The 21,841-nt window shown below is 36.7% G+C and overlaps 1 protein-coding gene across 1 annotated transcript in view; it reads right to left on the bottom strand.

Moving 5' to 3' along the window:
* Positions 1-280: 280 nt before the first annotated feature.
* The window catches only part of LOC129255464 (pleckstrin homology domain-containing family G member 7-like), a 37,761-nt gene continuing 16,200 nt past the window's right edge, over positions 281-21,841 (bottom strand). The window contains exons 8-17 of the mRNA XM_064097445.1: positions 17,285-17,437; positions 16,393-16,488; positions 13,912-14,013; positions 12,185-12,295; positions 11,558-11,732; positions 10,767-10,885; positions 9,411-9,504; positions 4,347-4,586; positions 2,928-3,025; positions 281-2,344 (exon numbers count right to left, since the gene is read on the bottom strand). Coding sequence (XP_063953515.1) covers positions 2,261-2,344; positions 2,928-3,025; positions 4,347-4,586; positions 9,411-9,504; positions 10,767-10,885; positions 11,558-11,732; positions 12,185-12,295; positions 13,912-14,013; positions 16,393-16,488; positions 17,285-17,437 — 1,272 coding nt within the window. The 3' untranslated portion in view covers positions 281-2,260. The remainder of the gene's footprint in view (positions 2,345-2,927; positions 3,026-4,346; positions 4,587-9,410; positions 9,505-10,766; positions 10,886-11,557; positions 11,733-12,184; positions 12,296-13,911; positions 14,014-16,392; positions 16,489-17,284; positions 17,438-21,841) is intronic.

Genomic DNA, 21,841 nt, shown 5'->3' with positions numbered 1-21,841 from the left:
AAAATTCGAATGGGTTGGGTCGAACGAATATCTTTAGCCCTCCTGATGTAATTAGGCTCGTGGGACCCATAGGCTTCCGCATCCATTAAACAACTGGGTGGAGAGTGGCAAAATGTGGATCGACGCCTTGCCAGAGGACGCTAGGCCACGATGGGATTTGACCGCAAGACCCTCTGATCAAAACGCGAGAGTCAGAACCGCTACACCACGACGCTAAGAAAATATAAAGTCTCTAATCATTATGGCATATGGAATTGTGTTATCATTGTTGATTTTTTTTCGAAACATTAAAACTCACTTTACACACGATTTTACATACTATTCATGTGTTATTTTTATGAATATATATGAAAAAAGTAAGCATGTGAATGTGTCTTAAATTGAAATGTATTTTGAGTTTACTGAAAAGTATGAATAAATACATCATTGAAATATCAAAATAGTCATGTAACAAAATAAATAGTCAGTATACACAGCAAGCTTCGTGGAAGCAGAACATGAAACGTTATTTACATAGGCCTGTGTTACAATTGCACTTCCCAACAAACATAAAAATAAATTGATATATTAAACTTCATCTTTCTTCGTGTTATTAATAAATACATCTCTAACTGCCTCCTGTCTGTCATTGTTACGGTAATTTGCCTCGACCATCCTCTATTCATGGTAGAGAGACATACGCCACACAATTATTATAGAATGTTGGGCAACATACTGTCCACTATGGAAGCTTAAACGTGCCACTCAGATGTTCAGATAATCATCTCGTCATGTCTACATCTTTTAGAGGAAAGGATCAGATGGCAAGATCTTGGATCTCGTCATGTCTACATCCTGTCGGAGAGATGGTCAGATGACAAGATCCTGCATGGATCTCGTCATGTCTATACATCCTGTGGGAGAGATGATCAGATGACAAGATCTTGGATCTCGTCATGTCTACATCCTGTGGGAGAGATGGTCAGATGACAAGATCCTGGATCTTGTCATGTCTACATCATGTGGGAGAGATGATCAGATTACAAGATCTTGGATATCGTCATGTCTACATCCTGTAGGAGAGATGGTCAGATGACAAGATCCTGGATCTCGTCATGTCTACATCCTGTGGGAGAGATGGTCAGATGACAAGATCTTGGATCTTGTCATGTCTACATCCTGTGGGAGAGATGGTCAGATGACAAGATCCTGGATCTTGTCATGTCTACATCCTGTGGGAGAGATGATGAGATTACAAGATCTTGGATATCATCATGTCTACATCCTGTAGGAGAGATGGTCAGATGACAAGATCCTGGATCTCGTCATGTCTACATCATGTGGGAGAGATGGTCAGATGACAAGATCTTGAATCTCGTCAGGTGTACATCTTTTAGAATTGATGATTAGATCTTATCTTCTAAAGATGTAGACATGACGAGATCCGAAATCTCGTCATCTTATCCCTTTTCCTAAGAGTGTAGACACGAAAGGATGATTATATGAGCATGGGTGACACTTTTAATCTTCCATAGTCCACACAACAATAGATTTACAAATTCATCCAGCTCTGGGTAGTTTTCAACCAATACTGTGTACAGTTTTCACCAAAGCACACATTATTTGTTAAAAACTACCCAAAATCGGATAAAGTTTTAACCAATTGTTGTGTGGACATTACGTTGCCCATTATTTTTAAGAGTGCAGGTGCATTTTTTAGGAACGTTCATCAGAAGAATTATGGCGCAGTTACATTTCCCCTACGATGGCCGTATATAAGGCGAGTGGAAAACAGCCGTTTTATTCATTCAGTTATTCGAGCAACCTTTAAGTAGCTGGTACAAACAAATTAAAACTGCCGTTTTCGACTCGCTGTACGGCCGCCGTAGGGGAAATGTGACTGAAAGCCTTCACCGGTTTACAAGCACGTCAGAAATTAGCCTCTTGTCGAGGCCCTGGCGGCTTCGGTAATTAGGATATCCCTCGCTTCGCTCGGGAAGCAGCCGCCAGAGCCTCGACAAGAGGATAATCAGAAGTAAGAAGAGGGCCAAACACTGCAGGTTACTATATCCCATCGCTTCAACGCTTCCTTCATATAGACCATTATGTATTTCCTGATCCTCAGATTACCTGCACTGACCGTTATATTCTAACAATCTATTTTTACTTTACAAACTTAACATAAACTTTTTTTTGTCAAAACGAAGAGTACAAAACAAACAGAGAAAAATAGTATGTACTGCACGATTTGCAAAATTGTCTTGTATGTTTCGTTCCGTTTTCAAGTTTTGACAGGGATCATTCCTTTCCGTATCGTTTTTTCCCATTTCTTTCGCGATTGTTGCAAATTTAAGATCCAGGTTTGCTAAAGATTGAAAAACAAAAAAGATTACGTTAACATAATGTAGAATAAGATGACATTCATATCAAGCATCTTGTTAGATTTTGAATCAGATGCAATTTGGACAATAAACACGATAAATCAATGTTTATCATCTAAATACATTTCTTCTGGTGCTGGTTTTGGATATGAGCAAATGATCAGTAATCATTTACTGTGCAACTATACTTAAAATGTTGGAAGGGATCCATGAAATGCAATCTCTATATCGTCAATAGACTCGTATTTATCAAAACTTCTCATTTCATATTGAAAGTCTGATTCATATATGTTTCTTTCATTTTGGCTCGGCCCTAATAATGTTGGAAGATAAAAAAAATCGAAACTTTGAAAAGAACAAAAACCTTCCTGGGGAAAGAGAGCAATCGATTGGAATTTTGAAAATGTCAATATTTAAAGAAATTCAAGTAATAATTTTGATAAAAAATTACGAAAAATAGAATTTATGATATCGTTTAAAATATTTTTTTGTGGGATGTAGATACCTCCAATGTCTCATAAATTAAGTACATAGATCCTGAGATTGATACAACTTATCATTTCTCACCTTGACGTGTTCTGTAGTGCAATCAAATGTATAAGTTTCTGAAACGTGTCCACCTCTGTCCGTTTTCACCAATACCATTGTGTGCTTAACATCATGAGCTGTATCAAAGATTAGTGGGTTTATCAGACATGGTCATTACATTTTAACATTTTTGTCGACATGGAAATGGAATGCGGTCATCATAACATCAAACCTATACGTACATAAATATTGTGTAGGGATCCACACTAAAGCTCCGCTATAAAGTACTGAATATCAAAATCAGCATTAAATATTGAATTTGTCTGTTTGATTAAGTCGTTGTTATTTTGACGTTCGGAAGTGAAGGGGACTATACTGTTAAAAAAAAACCCGATTTTACAGAAAAAAAAGAAGATTTTGCAGAAAGCAATAACAGAATCATTCTGTAAATTCATAAAAACAGGAATTTTTCTGCAATTTAACAGAGCAGGTCTGTTTAAAAAGGGGAAAAAGGGTGTTTTATTTAAGGAAATTTGTAAGGTTCCACACACCAAATACCAATTTCCTGTAATTTTACATGATATAATGTAAGATTACGCAATCTGGTAAGATTACAGGTGTTCTCGAGACTCTGCTGCAGGAACTTCTTTTATTTAAGGATACATTTTCTAACAGTGTAGTATGATCAAATTGGATGTTTTATCTTCATTAAAAATGAAAACAACCCCAGAATTGCCCGACATCCCCTCATTATATTATAGTCGAAGTAAGAAATGGTTAATGAGGTTGGATGAGATGCGTCCTACGATCATGAAAGTTCATCTGTGTTGGTTGAAGATAAGTAAAATTTAGTCTTTTGCTCTCAACACAAAGAAAAATCCGAAAAGTTACCTCGAAATTTTCGGCTGCTAACTGCTGCACTTCTTCTGAAGTGTCGCAGCACATTCACTTCGAAAAGAGAGATTTAGACCTAAAACGGGACACTCTATTCATGTACAATAAAATCATGAAAAATGAGTAATTAAGTATCTTCCAACATTAATAATGCGAGCACGAATCACGAGCAGAATTTTTTTTATAAATTCTGATCTGAAACTGGATGATTTTAAGCACGTTTTCAATGAAGAACAAGCTGTGTTTCTTAAGAAAGATGCATGTGCGTGTTTTCGATTTAGACCTTACAAGCCTATATGGACATTCTAAATACATTTTCATTATGAAAATCAATAACAGAATAACGCGAAGCGCAAGCTGAAAATAGTTTATATTCTGATCTGGAAAAGAGTCAATTTAACATTATTTCTAGCATTGTATAGGAAAACTGTGAAGTAGATACGGATCGCACTTAACATGCTTAATAAATATTATGCGATTGCGAAGCGTGAGATATTTTTTCTTTGCTCCGCCAATAGGGGGACCCGGACCCTTGACCCCCGGGATCTGTCTATGTTATCTCACCTGACGTTTCGTTCTCTGGGTATACATCTATCTGGTGAAGCTGGTCTAGCATGATCGGGGCTTTACATACCACGAAGGTGATCCCATTTCTGATACGAGGTGGTGACTGATATCTCTGGTCTGGAATATTACCAGGGCATCCAGTAAACGATCGACGGGTCACTAACTTCCGCCGTTTTCTTGTGATCAAAAGCATATCGTCAAATAGGAATGCGTAGACGTCTATATGTTTGTCATGATCTGATGAAGGAAATATACAATTCACAACAATTTTTTTTTCTAAAAGCAGGGGTTGTGATATGATTTTCAAAAATGGGGAGGATGTCTGAACATGCATAAAACACAATTCCATGATCATTTTCACGTTTTTGTTCACTTTGACGGATAAAATTGCTGGGGCTGAAGGCAACCACCCCGGTTCAAATGTCTCCAAAAGTAAAGGAATACATAACTACAATAATAATCCCACATAACTAATTATAACTCAGTTATTTTCATCCATCATGCAATCTTCAGGTATCAGGATTTCTTTTATTTGAACGTCATTAAAATTCAAACACAATCACAATCAAACTACTCACGACACTCACTTTTGGAATAATTAAGTTGTAGCAACCGGTTAAATCTTAGCACATGCAGGAGTGATATAATAGGCGTACTGATGGTAGTAAAGTATGGTGGCCCTGAAGGGACATCGCAAAAAGACCAAATCGCGAATATTCACGACGAAATTGGCGACGAAATTCACGACGTCGCCAATTTCGTCGTCAATTTGAATATTCACGACGAAATTCACGACGTCGTGAATTTCGTCGCCAATTTCGTCGTGAATTTGTTTTGCTTGCCTGGGCGGTATGAGGGTTGAAACCAATTCGTCTGCTGCTAATTCCTCCACTCACAACAGGGTCTACATTCATTTAGTCTAATACAATTCTGTCCATTAACTTTTCGCCTAACAACCATATGGTCCAATAACCATTTGGTCCAGTCATCACATCGTCTAATCACCAGTTCGTCTATGACCATTTCGCCTCATAACTAGTTGGTCTAATATCAATTTTATTGTTAATTTCGCCCAATTAACACTTAGTTCAATTAGACCAAATGGCATATGGAATTAATGGCAATTGGACCAACTTGGTTATTAGATGAAATGGCAGTTAGACCATGTGGATAGTGGACGAACTGATGGTAGACCAAATGATAGCAGACGAGTTGGCATTAGACCAATTGAAAATAAACCAATGAAACGACAGAGCGATGTCCACTGCTATCCATATGCATAGGCGGATCCAGGGGGGAGGGGGACGAGGCCCCCCCCCCCCATATTGGCGGAGCAAAAAAAGGAAAAAAGGGAAGAAAGAAATGAAAAAAGGAGGGAAAAGAGAGGAGACAAAAAAGGAGGGAAAAGAGAGGAGAAAAAAAAGAAGAGGAGGAAGACGAGTGAAAAAATAAGATGAGGGCAAGACATGGAAATAAAAAGAATCTTTCATGTCACTATATAAAATTTTCGCTCGCGCTTCGCACTCGCATTGTCTGATAGGTGTTCCAGGGGCGGATCCAGCCTTCGCCAATAAGGGGGGGGGGGGGCGGAATTATTTTTCAGCCATATTTTCCCCGATCGGCCGCTCGAAGATGATTTTTGGTTTCTGTGAAGGGGTAGTCTTCTTAGCTTTATTCTTATAAATCAACATAAATATATAATATCATATTCCTTATTTATATAATGTGAGCGCGAAGCGCGAGCTAAATTATTTTGGAAATCTTATGTACTTTTTCCTAAAATTTGAACATTCTGGGCAATGTTTGTTTTCCTAAAAAAAGATGTGTATGCAAATAAATAATTACTACGAACGCGAAGCGCGAGCAGAAATGAACTGGTGGAAAAGGTACATGTTAAAGACTGCATGCAGTTAGTCATGAAGACAATATATATTTTAAAAATCAAATAATGCGAGCGCGATGCGCGAGCTGAATTTTTTTGACATTTTTACCTAAAGAATGGAAATTCTAAGGAATTTTTGTAACTTAAACAGAATAGGTATATAATAAACAATTGATGCGAGCGCGAAGCGCGAGTAGAAAAATTTTGACATTTCTACATAAAGAATGGAAAATTTTAATCAATTTTTGTAATCGTGAACAGGATAGCTATATAACTAAACAATTGATGCGAGCGCGAAGCGCGAACGGAAAAAAAATCGAGATTTAGACATAAATACGGGACACTCTATTAATGTTTTGTAAATTTTGAAAATCCTACATTAATAATGCGAGCACAAAGCGCGAGCAGAAAATTGTTTATATTGTGATCTGAAACTGGATAATGATTTTAATAGAGAACAAGTTGAATATTTGAATAAACATGCGCGCGCGTGTTTCATATTTGGACCTAGAATCTAGGCATTCTAAATACATCTTTTATCATGAAAATCAAAGCGAGCGCGAAGCGCGAGCTTAAACTATTTGATATTTCGATCTGAAAAAAGTGTCAATTTCAGCTCCATATTTCAAGCACTTTGTAAGAAAATTGTAAGGTGGATATGGATCGCACTTAATAAAGAGCTGATTTTTTTCATTATAATTACTTTGAGTTTTGACATAGGACCGGTACATCCTTAGGACATGTCATCATATGAAAATGATGACTGTCTTCCTATTCCTCTTGCTAAGCGCGAGATGAAACAAAAGGGAAAATTCAATTATCAAATTAATATCTTATTCATTAATGCCTAATGAGGGCGCGAAGTCTGATGATATTGTGGCCTGAAAACTGGACATTTCAAGCACTTTTGTAATTATAAATAGGATGCATCAGTTAATATATTTTTAACAATGAATGCGAGCGCAAATTGCGAGCCTTAATCTTTGTATACATTGTCATGAAAAGGGGATTGTATAATCAATATTGAGACATACAATCAAAATGCAAGCGTGCAGCGCTAGCTGATACGTTTTGACAGGTACCTGATAAATCGAAATTTGCGAGCGCGCAGCGCGAGCGGAAAATGTTAATATTCAGACCATAAAACTTTCATATTTACAGAGCACTTTTTAAAAATCAATTTGTAAATCACGCAAAATAATGAAAGTTTGATTTTCGAGATAAAATATGTTTTGTATATTGACTTCCAAACTTGATATTTAAACTCCATATTGAACAAGATATGAAAATCACCTAACAGGCAATGTGAGCGCGAAGCGCGAGCGAAAATTTTATATAGTGACATGAAAGATTATTTTTATTTCCATGTCTTCCCCTCATCTTACTTTATTCACTCGTCTCCTCCTCTTGCTTTTTTCTACTCTCTTTTTTTTTTTGCTCCGCCAATATGGGGGGGGGGGGGGGCGGGCCCCTCGGCCCCCCCCCCTGGATCCGCCTATGCATATGGATAGCAGTGGACATCGCTCTGTCGTTTCAATTGTTAATTTTAATTGGTCTAATGCCAACTCGTCTGCTATCATTTGGTCTACCAGCAGTTCGTCCACTATCCACATGGTCTAACTGCCATTTCGTCTAATAACCAAGTTGGTCCAATTGCCATTTATTCCTTATGCCATTTGGTCTAATTGAACTAAGTGTTAATTGGGCGAAATTAACAATAAAATTGATATTAGACCAACTAGTTATGAGGTGAAATGGTCATAGACGAACTGGTGATTAGACGATGTCAGAAGCGGATCTAGAGGGGGGTTGGGGGGTTGCAACCCCCCCAAAAAAAAAATCCGGGGACCATTTTTTTAAATCTTATCTTTTTTTTTTAACTTGTAATTTTATTTTATTCTATTTCTATGTATTTATTTCATTTATTATTATTATTATTATTATTATTATATTACTGTGATATTTAATATATTTATGTTTCAGGCAGAGATCCAGAGCTGGACAAGATTTTTTCAAAACATGGACAAAGCTCAGCTTCCTGAGAACTTGGTTGACTGCCTGGGACATGCTGATGAGGACTTTTTTTCCTAACATCAGGACGCTGATCATTCTGGGCTGCACGTCTCCAGTCACCAGCTGCGAGGCTGAACGTTCTTTTTCGGCACTCAGAAGAGTAAAGACATATCTTCGATCTACTATGGGGGAAGAGAGGCTTGCTGGACTCACACTCATGGCTATCCACTACCAGGCAACCCTGCAGCTAAGTTCCAGCAAAATAGTTCAGGGATTTGTACAGAAACATCCAAGGCGTCTCTTCTGCCGGTCCATCATATTTGACTGAGATTTGCCAGTGAGTATCAGTGACAAGCTGTTCATAATAAAAGTATTAGGCTAACAGTGCTTATTCCAAGGTCCCCAATTCTTTGTATCTGTGTTGTTAACTGGCCTTACATTGCAGGAAAATGCAACTTAATTTTACAAATTTTCATGGGGGTTAATTTGGCAACGACCTCTATACCAAAAAGAGTGGTGTTTTAGATGCAAGAAAACGCCATTTTCACACACAGATTTTCAAAAATTTTCCCTACTGTGGGAGGGGGGACACCCCCCTCCCACACCCTTCCCCCTCGCTCGCTCCGCTCGATTGGACTCGGTCGCTACGCTCCCTCGCATACCACCCCAACCCCCCCTTTATAAAAAGCTGGATCCGCCCCTGGATGTGATGACTGGACCAAATGGTTATTGGACCATATGGTTGTTAGGCGAAAAGTTAATGGACAGAATTGTATTAGACTAAATGAATGTAGACCCTGTTGTGAGTGGAGGAATTAGCAGCAGACGAATTGGTTTCAACCCTCATACCGCCCAGGCAAGCAAAACAAATTCACGACGAAATTGGCGACGAAATTCACGATGTCGTGAATTTCGTCGCCAATTTCGTCGTGAATATTCAAATTGACGACGAAATTCACGACGAAATTGGCGACGTCGTGAATTTCGTCGCCAATTTCGTCGTGAATATTCGCGATTTGGTCTATTTGCGATGTCCCTTGATCAGAGCCACCATAGTAAAGTAATCGGCTGATTCCAAAAGTTTCGTTAGATTTTATAATTGCAAACCAGCTGTCTAAATAATGCTCTTTTGTCTAAGAGCTGAAGATTAGCTGAGAAACACTCACCGATCATTCGAAGTGATCCCTCGTGAATAAGTGTTCTCTGAGAGCTCACAAGAAGGCTGTTATCTGTTGATTCATCATCACTCGAATGTCGACACTAAGAATAAAAGTCACCACAATATAAGTCATGTGGAAAATATGATTTCTATTATCAATTACTTAAATGAATTACTTTTCTGTTCATCAGATTTATGAGATTGAATAAACTGGATGTTACGTAAACTCGGGCTAATTTCCTTTGATATTTTTAATACTTTAATGATTATTAGTTTATTTATTAAAGGAGAATGAAACTCTTGGAGCAAGTTAGCTTTTGTGAAAGCAGAAAAATCAAAGAATAAGATCAACAAAAGTTTGAGTAAAATAGGACTAGCAATAGAAGAGTTATGAGCATTTGAATGTCGAGATCACTAATGCTATGGAGATCCTCCCATTGGCAATGCGACCAAGATCTATGATGTCACAGATGAACAACTCTCCCCATTCGGACACTGAAAATATACCCCAAAACATCTCTTTTTGCTCATTCTAATCATATGACAAACGATTCATCAATGATATAATGTTGTGAAACCTCTGTACTTGTCCTCTCATATAAAGAGAACACCTCACCTTGTGATAGACTCTATAAAAGTGAGAATATAAGTGAAATAAGTACTAAAGTAATGAGGGAGTTGTACGTGTGTGACATCACAGATCTTGGTCGCATTGCCAATGGGAGGATCTACATGGCATTAGTGATCTCAATATTCAAATGCTCATAACTTTCTTATTATTTATTCAATCTTCCTCAAACTTTCAACAATATGTTTCTTTGATTTTTCTCTTTGATATGGATTCAGCTGGTTTCAAGGGTTTCATTCTCCTTTAAACAATATGTCAATAGGGCGCCCTTTCAGCAAAAGCTGGTATCAAAAGGGGCCCTAAAAGCATAAAAACAAAACATATATATACAAGTGATAAAAATATACAAAGTAAAAACATTATATAAATCATACATATTAGAACACAGAAAAGCATGCAAAATTGGAGTCATTAAAATATTTGTAACACAGGATCACCATTGACATTTTAACATTTGCTAGACATTATATGATTTGGGCTCTTTTTTAAAACTAGAGAGGGTAGATAGTGTTTTTAAATGAAGGGGCAAGGAATTGAACATTGGTATTGAGGAGATATGTATATGATTTGTATGTATGTTTATTATTTTGCCGTGAAAACAGATATATCTTAGGTTATCACCTATCGTAACAAGAATGCATGTATTTGAACATTTCTAAATTTGTAAGAGGCCTATTCCGCTTGATTCCTCGTCAATGTCAATATCTTGAACTTCTGGGTGTAGTTTTTGATTACCTCTGGACACACTCGTGATGACTCAAGACCATCTTGGTCAGCAGGCCAGGTAAGCATTTGCTGGATCTCTCGGAGACGCTCAAAGCTGGACAACCATTTTACTTTGCCTTCCAATTCGGCTAGGAGTTAAATAAGGTTAAAAAAAAAGAGCTAAATCGAATCAATTCTTATCAATTACCCCATACCAGGGGCGGTATAACAGGTTTGTGCGCCGGATATATTGGAAGTCTTTCAACTGTCGAATTATTCGTATGACAGAAATAATCTAGATTGCTATGAAAATCTCATCCAGACATTATCAGGGCGCTGGTTAAATTTCAAATTGCAGAACTATGGGTAAATGTCATTAAATTTCAGAAAGTGGAGAAAATGCATGTCTTCAAGCAGTTGAGTAGATGATGGGACACTGACTAAAAAGGCTAGACCGTAAAAATCAAGAAAAAATGCGACCCCTTCCTTTTTTTTGGGGGGGGGGGATTTGTTTTTGACGATCAGTAATACAGGATTTTTTTAGATTTACTTTTATATAAGCAGGCCCGTCAACAATTAATGCAGTTTCTATATTGTTGATCAGTTGTAAGTACATGGATACAAATATTTCGATTTCATTTGTGTTTATGAAGAACGAAAATGTGATCAATAAACCTGCCTTCAGTTTGAAGTATAATGAACATGATGGGAGTAGATCATTTGAGATGACACCAAGCGGCCAAAATGTAACAAGAATTGCAAAATCTTTTGACATCCGTCATTCAATCGCTTCAACACATCTATTCTTCTTTTACACTAACCTAGAGACCTTTCGACGTTTTGTAAGGTAACATCAATTTGTGCTTGTTCGAGAGCATCTGAAATACAGTCCCTGATGTCTCGAAGAAGTAAGGAATACTTGGTGATCCGTTGGATTGGTGTGATTAGTAAATCCACAAGCTTCAGTCGTTTGCATCGTTTATCCTGCTCACATAGCTTGTTTTACAAGAAAACAGATATACAAATACATTAAAATTTGTCTTACAACTTCGTTTCGAAAACATTCGTTTAAAAATATCACAAAGATATACTGAACATTTTATTCCTTTGCAACACGAAGTACTGTTTATCGACATTTTTGGTTTTGCGAACATTGTCGTAACTTTTTACGATTTTTACGGACCTAACAGGAACAGCCATGAAGTGAGTAATGATACAGTTCGCTCTGTTCTCAAATGTTCGCCACTCGATAATATAGGCTATATCATTTTCTCTTTGTCAAAATAATTTATTTAGGTATTCATGATGATCTCTTGGCTTTCCATCGTTTGTGTATTCATCTCATCAAAAACTAAAATGTTTGATATAAACTTCTTAGAATCATCAAACCGTCAACAGTTCCACATGACGCTTAATACTTGAAGTTTTGGGATAAAAAAAGAGTTTACCTTAATGAATTCCAAGAAGTCCTCCTGCTCCCTCAGGAATTGTAGATAATGTAAAGCACCAGAGTAGTTCATACAATATCGAGAGTATGCAGGACATAGTTGATTCGAGAACTAGGTTAAGAAAATATATATATTGTACATGGACCACAGTATACATCGTAACTTACATACTGGGGAATGGCTAAAGAGGAATTTTTAGGAAATTGTTGGTGCATTTATAGAAACTTTGGGAAATTACAAGAAGAAAGACATTTGGATACAATACAATACCACATAAATTTTCATTTACTAGTAATATGCGTATATGAAGAAAATAAAGAAAAATAATTTTCAAGGTACAAGTTTAAGAGACTAGAGATTTTGTGCAGTATACAAAAAAGATTCTTGTACATAAAATAGAGAATTTACATAGGAAAGACAAAACAAGGGTCATGGTTTTAAAAAGTTATATTTAGATATGAAATATCAAAGAAGACTAAGACTTAAATCAAAGAGCAGCAAATTTAATTTACTTTGTTTGGTATAATTCAAGCAATAAACACTGACAAATGCCCATACTGCCCAAATACAACCGGCATTTTGCATCATATTCTGCATGTTCTGTCGCATTGCCCATCCTTTCTGGACAGATTCACGTGGCGGCATAACAATGTGCTTTTGGCTATTTATAGAATTATTAAAGAAACTGCTACAAGCAACTTCAATCTTTATTTAGAACTCGAATGTTATTCTGTAGCAGGGGCACCATCCCTCCCCATATCCTCGTTACAAGCCAACGGCCTGACATGGTCGCAGTTTGGGAAGACACAAAGAAAATGCTTTTGGTAGAGCTTACAGTCCCATCTGAGACTAATGTTCAAGACGCACAGGAAAGAAAGTGCGAACGATAAAAAAAGTTTGCCTTCTGACTTAAACGAAACCGGTTACTCTATTTATTTTGAAGCCAACGAAATAGGGGCAAGAGGTCATATATGTAATGAGAACATAGCAAGACTCAAAACAGTGATTCGGATGTGTAGTTGTACCTTAAGACCAAGGAATTTGACAAAGATCACAAATAAGCATGCCCTTTTATCATATTTTGTTATTTTTTTACAGTAGGAAGGATCAGCATTGGGATAAGGTACAAAATCTTAAGTTATAATTTTTCCCAAATATTTTTGAAATATCGAACCTGTTGTTTTTTTTCTCTCTCTCTCTTCTGCCTTTCTTAATTCAGGGGCCGCGGAAGCGGAAGCGGGGGGGGGGGGGGGGGGCTGGGGGCCATATGACCATATGATTGTGATTTTTTGCATGGTCAGCCCCGCCCCCCCCCCCCCCACTTTGAGAACCGTTCCGCGGCCCCTGAAAATACTACGTTATTATGTATAATGATTATTGCTACCATAACGACGGATGTATGGAATGCTCTATTGATGATGCCATTTGTTTTGTGCCTTTGCTCATGTAAGCCAGTCTCTATTTAAAGCCATTTTTTATGTTAATGCAAATTCACCTATTCAGTTTTATTGTATGATTGCTTTTTGTTTGCAATCAATATCTTGTGTCTTTGTAATTTTACTTTTTATGTACATTTCAACCTGCCTTGAACCAGTATAGGTTCATGGACCTGGTTTTGCTTGTTATCCTTTCATTGTTTCACTTTGTTAATTTGTATACTGCTTTTCTTTAAAAATAAAGAAATGATTACATTCATTTAAACGTCGATAAAGATCTAGTATACCTACGTTTGCAAATGCAGCAACAACTGCGTGTGTACCGGCGAACTGGGTAGTACCTTCATCACGTGTAAAATTCCTAAACAGCTCCCGACAAAACTCAGTACTGACCTGAAAAATGGTATAAGAGATAGTAATACAACTTATGAATGCAGCTCTATCAACATTACTTTTCAGCGTCTAAATGTGGCTGAATATTTTTACTACTGATATGATAAAATAATCCCTAATATTAATTATGCAGTATAAGGAGCCCGAGTGCAGATAAGATATGCAAGTACAATGTAAAAGATTTGAGGAAGTAAATTTATGGGTCTTTAGCACGTCCTTCGTCTTCCTATGACTACATTACATTTCAGCGTCAATGTGGCTGAATAATTTGAATAATGGCATAGTTAAATAACCCTTAAAATGATGCAATAACAGTATTGTCCTACTAGGAGCCCGAGTGCAGGTAACGATAAGGCAAGTAAAATGTGAAGAAATAAAATTGGGAGGAAGTTGATTTACGGTTCTTCAGCACCTTCTTAGTCTTGCAATGACTGCATTGATAGAAGGTAGTGTGAAACACCTTTATCCGTTTTCTTTTAATGATTTGGTCTATAAATTCATTTTGTAAGAAGTTCATGATACAAATCTTATTTTATTCTGAGGTTATTGCAATTATCGCCGAGTTAGTTTTCGATCTCGGCATGATACTGGATACGCTCATCTTTGTCGCTTTATAAGTTATGGGTAAAGCACTTTTCTCTCCGAAGTACACAACGCTAACCAAACCATATTCAAATATGTTTATAGTTACGATACCGGTTCCACCATATAACGGTTAGAGTGAAGAGCATGACTTTGCTGCGTGCAGTGATTGAACCATCATTGAAACCATAATCATATTAGGGATCCTTTTGACAAGCATGATGCTCAGACAGGTATACGTCACAGTTTTCACAAGAGACGCCCCTGCAAGACCATTTTAGCCAAGGTCTTAGATGAGGCCTTTGGCTCAACACCATTAGTGTCTTAAAAATGTTACGTAGTATGTTCATTTCAATCTTGAATGATACATTAAAATAGATCACCATGAACAGGTTGTACTACAAGGAGAATCCTCAATCAAATTTCATATTACATTAGGCGTACCGCAAGGGCTGGTCCTCTGGCCGCTTCTTTTTCCATACTCATATCAGCAACAAACCAGCTAGAATTGGCTCGAATGTAAGACTTTTCGAAGAAAACCACAGTTTGCACCGACTTACAGACGGACAAACGATACTGAAGTTCCATTTAAAAATGACCTGGACGAATTGGTTAGGTTTTTTTTCAATGCTTCATACTAATATATCTAAATGAGAGTAACCCCAAAAGGAAATCCATACACATGAGGTACAAATATTATTGGGTAGCATCTTGGTGGCTGAAGTGTAACACAATCATCTTAAAGGGGAATCCAGCCTTGGCCATAAAATGTTGTGTTGGGAAGAAGAAAAATAAATTAAACAGAATGGTGAAAGTTTGAAAGAAATCGGACAAGCGAGAAGAAAGTTATAGCTGCTTTAAAATTGAGATCACTAATACTACGTAGATTTCAAATTGGCAACTGAGTAAGTAAATTATGACAAGGGGCAAGGACAACTTTCCCATAGGCCATGTACTTTATTATCAGGGATTTGTGGTTTTCTCCCAAGTACCCATTCCCCTGGGGCAGTAATCTAACTACAACCCAGGTAGTATATTGTTTTATGTCCTCATGAAAGAAAAATATAATTTGAAATAAAACTTTTGGAAAAAATTACATTTTAGCCATAATGTGTATTGGAGTACATGGAAGAGTAGTCCTTGCCTTACATCACTATGACATCCCATATGCGGCCAATTTGAAGTCTCCATGGGTATAGTGATTACCAATATTTACAACTTTTATAAATTCATAACTCTCTTGTTGTTTGTCCAATATTGTTCAAACTTTCACCTATCAACTTGTCTGATTTTTCTTTTCCTTATAAAAACAAGTTTTTATTTGGGTTGGATTCCCCTTTAACTGAGGAACCCACGTTGATCAGGGCCCCTATTTCATAAAATGTTGCAACGATAACCACTCTTAATTGCTGGAATGCCAACTTTCATTGGAAGAACCAATTAGGAAGCAGAATATTTTTTCTGTTGATATAAATTCCAGCAAGAATTGCTGTATGTCGGACATTTTCAACGTTTCCTTTAAGAAAACAAAGATGTTTTTATCCATCCTTGCAAAGTAGAACTCCATTGTTACTTGAACAAAAACCTTTACCCTTGGTTTCAGTAAGCTCAATTAATTTCTGAGACTATCAAGAATCCTTCAAGAACATTACCTTGCGTTGAACCCTATCAGGGACATCCATGAATCCATAAAATAAAGTACAACTCTTAACACGCGATAAAACGATGGTCTTTATTGGTTTGACAACTCAATTCATGAAAATACACTTTTCAAAATCAAAATAATGATCGACTTACTGCGCATAACTCATCCAGATTCGCAAAAAGTTTCGCCATCTCAATGTGCATAAGGTGACCTTCACACTGCAACCAGCGAAGACGTTCTTGAAAAATCTAGAGTAACAACAGTTGTTAACAATTGAAATGACGGTGCAGATAAAAGCGAAATTAAAGGGAGGGGAAAGGTTGTATTTAAAAGAAAAAATGATCGAATTAAGAAAGAATTGAACTTTAACTGGATTTATGCTCAAATTCTCACCATAGTATACTTGTTTCTGTTTATACGAATATTATATTAGGAGGCTGCATTCTACAAGCTCCGGTTTTGAGCAGCCTCATAAATTTCCAACCTGTTTGAATAGTTATCTTGATTATTGTAATGTAAATTTTTCCCTGTTCTATTGATTATGTATCAAGATGTATGGAACAAATCATTGTAAATGTTGGAGGTGCAAATAAATGAAATGAAATGAAAGAATATCACTGAGTGTAATCAGGAAAAAATAAAGAAATTTCTTTTGTCGAAAGGCTAAAGAATCACTTTCTGAAAATAATTTTTGAAAAAGCACAGTATGACTTGTGACACCCTACATCGTCAATGGAATCATTGTATGACAGTGGTGTATTTGGAAGTTGTTGCAAGAGATTTCACATTGATGAAAGCGTCTAAGCCGTTGGGAATTTATATGCCCTATATGTTTTCTACTTAGCCCCCATTCGCTTATATCGTATAAGTATATTTCATGTTGACAGTTTGTCAAAATTCATTTTGCTGTCGAGGACTACCATCTGAACTGCGGTAGAAAATTCCAGTAGGTACCTTCCTCTTTACATATAGTTAAAATTTAAGACATAAAACTAATATGACTATAGTTTTGTGATCATACTAACATTGATTTATCTCTCTTACCTCTTTTAGAACGAGTATATGGTCGACCAGGTAGATGCATTCACTTTTGAAGAGTTCCCAAACCTTATCACGTCGTTTGATCTCTTCTTTACTCAGAGATTCTTGATCGGACTGTCCCAAACTCCATTCCATAAAAGATCGCCAACCCTCATCCTGACAATAAAAAAACAACAAACTCTTGAAATTAATCAATATCTTAAATATTTGCATGAAATAAACTAAGTTCAAAGTAAATCAAACTCATCAATCAAATCGCGGGCGGCGATCCTGTGCCCTTTTTACGCAAGAAAATTGCCCCCTCACAGACGTGTACAGTGCCCTTTCATCGGAAGAGGACCTGTTTTATGTGTTACAAAGTGCCCTTTCTCGTATAAGTGCCATTTTTTCTCCCAAAATTGCCCCCTCACGGACGTGTTCTGTGTCCTTCTCACCCTATATATATATATATATATATATATATATGTATATCTATATGCAGCAATGGAGATACACACCTGAAAGTTGACCCTGAGTCAACCGACTTGAAGTCAATTTACTCAGAGTCATGTTCAGGACTTAAAATTTTTTCGAGCTCAGAGAGTGTACTGCGGGCGGCAACGGAGTGCTATATCACGATTGCAGTTTCTTTCAGTTGATTTTTCTAACATGTTGTCTGTTTTCTTGATAACTGTTCAACTGGTTTGAGTTATTGCTTGGTTATTCATCTCTATTTGCGTTTCCTGTATTAATTATAATGCCTTAATAACAAAATAATGACTCTTGATTTGTCATTGTAATGTTCCACGCAGAGCGATTAATGTGGGGTTGTGGTCGCTTATTAGAACAGCCACTATACGTACGTGCATAGACCTACTGCGTACTCTGCGGAGCGAGAGCCGATTTTGAGTAATTGTGTAGTCTTATTCCAGGAATAAATAAATAAGTAAAATAATAATTATAACAATGCTCTAAAATTGTATGGTTTTGTTTTTGTTGTTCAAACTGTGGTGTGATATTATGGTTCGACGCTTATTTTCCAAGATTCGTCAATTTTGACATCCAATAAAGTGTACTGACAGTGGCGTAGGCCTACTTCTGGTAGGGTTTGTGTCTTTGTGGGGCGCGCTGCTGTTCCCCCATCCCCCCCCCCGCCCATCCCCCATATTTTCTTCATAAGGTTTGTGTGTGTATGTGTGTGAGGGTGTGTGTGTGTGTGCGCATGTATGAAAATGTCGATTAATTTGATTTGATTTTATTTGTCAAGTTGAAAATGTAGATCTAGGCCGGATGAGGCAATTCTTGGTAGATCTATTGACATTGAATTGTACTTTTTTCAACATAATTAAAATACTAGATCTAGATCTATATGGTAACTATGTCAGATTTCGATACATATCACCCCGCAACGCTGAAAAATCCACAAAGAGAGTCATAACAACTTGAGGTAAGATGAATACCACCATTATTGACCTGAAGTCAGCAAACTAAAACATATCATCACTTTGAGTCGATTTTAATGAGGGATATATTACTTTATATACTTCATATATTTTAGGTCAGTTTCACGCTAAAGTAAGATACCAACTGCTCCACCCCCCCCCCCAAAAAAAAAAAACTATTGTATTAAGATATGGACAGGATATGGGAATAGCGTAATTTCATCTATTCCTGAAAATCCACAAAGAGAGTCATAACAACTTCAGGTAAGATGAATACCACCATTATTGACCTCAAGTCAGCTAAGTAAAATATATCATCACTTTGAGTCGATTATATTAAGGGATATAAGGTAATGTTATCTATTCCTGAAAATCCACAAATAGAGTCATAACAACTTCAGGTAAGATGAATACCACCATTATTGCCCTCAAGTCAGCAAACTAAAACATATCATTACTTTGAGTCGATTTTAATGAGGGATATCTTACTTTAGATACTTTATATATTTTAGGTCAGTTTCACGCTAAAGTAAGATACCAACTGCTCCACCCCCCCCCCCAAAAAAAAAAAAAAACTATTATATTAAGATATGGACAGGATATGGGAAGAACGTAATGTTATCTATTCCTGAAAATCCACAAAGAGAGTCATAACAACTTCAGGTAAGATGAATACCACCATTATTGACCTCAAGTCAGCTAAGTAAAATATATCATCACTTTGAGTCGATTACATTAAGGGATATAAGGTAATGTTATCTATTCCTGAAAATCCACAAATAGAGTCATAACAACTTCAGGTTAGATGAATACCACCATTATTGACCTCAAGTCAGCAAACTAAAACATATATTCTCTTTGAGTTGATTATATTAAGGGATATAAGGTATTGTTATCTAGTCCTGAAAATCCACAAAGAGAGTCATAACAACACACAGTCCCATTCGCACGAAATCGCGTGGGCATTGCTGCGTTGAGTCTCCATGCTGCAGAACTACTGGCGAGGAATGTGGGTCTTTAAATATCAACTCCCCCCCCCCCCAAATAAAAAAAAATAAATAAATAAATGAATAAATGGGAAAAAATAGTATGAGTAGGTATGATACGTGGATGTCGGACATGCCGGGATAAATTAAATGTCTCTAGACAATGTACACACATGAAAACCATAAAGTGACCCAAAACTTCAAGTAAAGTTAATACTACCCACAAAACCCTCAAGTCATCTAATAAAAAAAACATGTCATCACTTTTGGTCAGTTACATGAAGGAATATAATCACACGACTGAGGTTGTTTTATTAACAGTTTTATGCAAAATCATCATATCAATCCCCCCCCCCCCGCTGGAAAAAAAAAGGTAATAGACAGGGTATGGGATGAGGTAATGTTATCTCAACATGAAAATCCATGAAGTGAGGCATAACAACATCAAGTTAAGTGAATGCTACAGACAGTGACCTCCAGTCACCGTACAAAAACATTCCATCACTTTTAGTCCATTATATCAAGAAATATAATCATAATACTGAGTATTATGCTATATTAATATATCAACTGCACCCCCCCAAAAAAAAAAAAAATTGAGACATGGACAGGATCTATGATATGTTATGTATTCATCGAAATCAAGTCGATCTACCTTTGTTTTCATTTTTATTGTTAATTCAAATTCCAACTGCCCCCCCCCCAACTGCAGCCTTGGAAACCCTACTAATCTAGGCCTCAGTACACTTAATTGGATGTAATCCAAATTGAATTGAATGAACAAATATTTTGGTGATTAATCTTGGAACCATATTATTCAACTACCAAACAAAAAATCCAAATTTTACTCTTTTTTTTTAGTTATTTATTCGTTCCTGGAATAAGACTACACTATTCCACAAAATCAGCTCTCGCTCCGCAGAACACACAGCAGGTATGAATGTACGTAGTGGCTGTTCTAATAAGCGATCACACCCCCCAACTGTGTTTCCCATCGTGAAAGCACTCCATTGCCGCCCGTAGTACACTCTCCGAGCTCAAAAAAATTATAAGTCCTGAACATGACTCTGAGTAAATTGACTTCAAGTCGGTTGACTCAGGGTCAACTTTCAGGTGTGTATCTCCATTGCTGCATATATATATATATATATATATATATATTTATATACATATATATATACAGTGCGTATATAAAAAAAAACGGGACAGATTTAAAAAGTCTATAAAATTTTTGTTTCAAATTGTGATGTCTATATTTTGGTGTTAATAGTTGCTCTGAAGTCTTATCTTTCAAATCCCATTAAAAAATGTAGTTTCGTTCTTGCTTGAGCGAACACGGAATGTTTTTGTCTGGGGTTAAAAAGGAGGCTTGCGCCAAAGTGGTATAAAATGATAAATATGATGATCGGACTTCTCTCTAATCAGCAGACTTCCTTTTAACCTTTTCATTAATTTTCAACAGTCAGTCCGCAAGCCCTGAAAAAGTAGCTTCTTTTATCCAAGTGATATTCATGACAAGAGGGTTTTTGCATAGTTAATGAGCTTGGTGCGAACCAAAACACCTCTTTTTATTCGGCCATTGCTGCTCTAAATATTGACCAAATTTCATGTTTTTGGTATCTTTGTAAAGAAGAAGAATAATTCTTTTAGGTCATGTGTTTGGATTTTTAAAAGAATGTTGTAGTATAGGAAAAACTTTTGATCTAAAACATGAAACAAAATATTTTTTTCATGCAACAAAAGTTGTTGTTTCCACACTTAATTTCTGTTTGGGCACAAATGATTTTTAAATCATGATAAAGCTGAAGATCTAAGCTTTAATATGATATAATTTTTATAAGAAGATGTATTTTGGATGGGTCAGCAGCCAGCTTTTCATAGGCCAAGTACATTTTGCAGCTCAAAAACAAGAATACTGCGCTCTGATTGGTCATACAGACCACACATCCACGCAAATTCCAATGTTCCCCACACTGGGCCTCTGCAAGGTCACACTCACCATGTGGTAATCTCTTCAAATTACCCGCGCCTGTTTGTTTTGTAAACAGTATTCAGCCAATCAGAACTCTGGATTTTATGTTACTCAGAAATTTCAGAAATCTCGTCTTGCATCTTGATGGAAATAACTGGCTGCTGACCCATCTAAAAGATGC

The sequence above is a fragment of the Lytechinus pictus genome, chromosome 3 (genome assembly GCF_037042905.1).
Source record: "Lytechinus pictus isolate F3 Inbred chromosome 3, Lp3.0, whole genome shotgun sequence".
NCBI lineage: Eukaryota > Metazoa > Echinodermata > Echinoidea > Temnopleuroida > Toxopneustidae > Lytechinus > Lytechinus pictus.
This window is presented reverse-complemented; position numbering and strand designations above follow the sequence as displayed.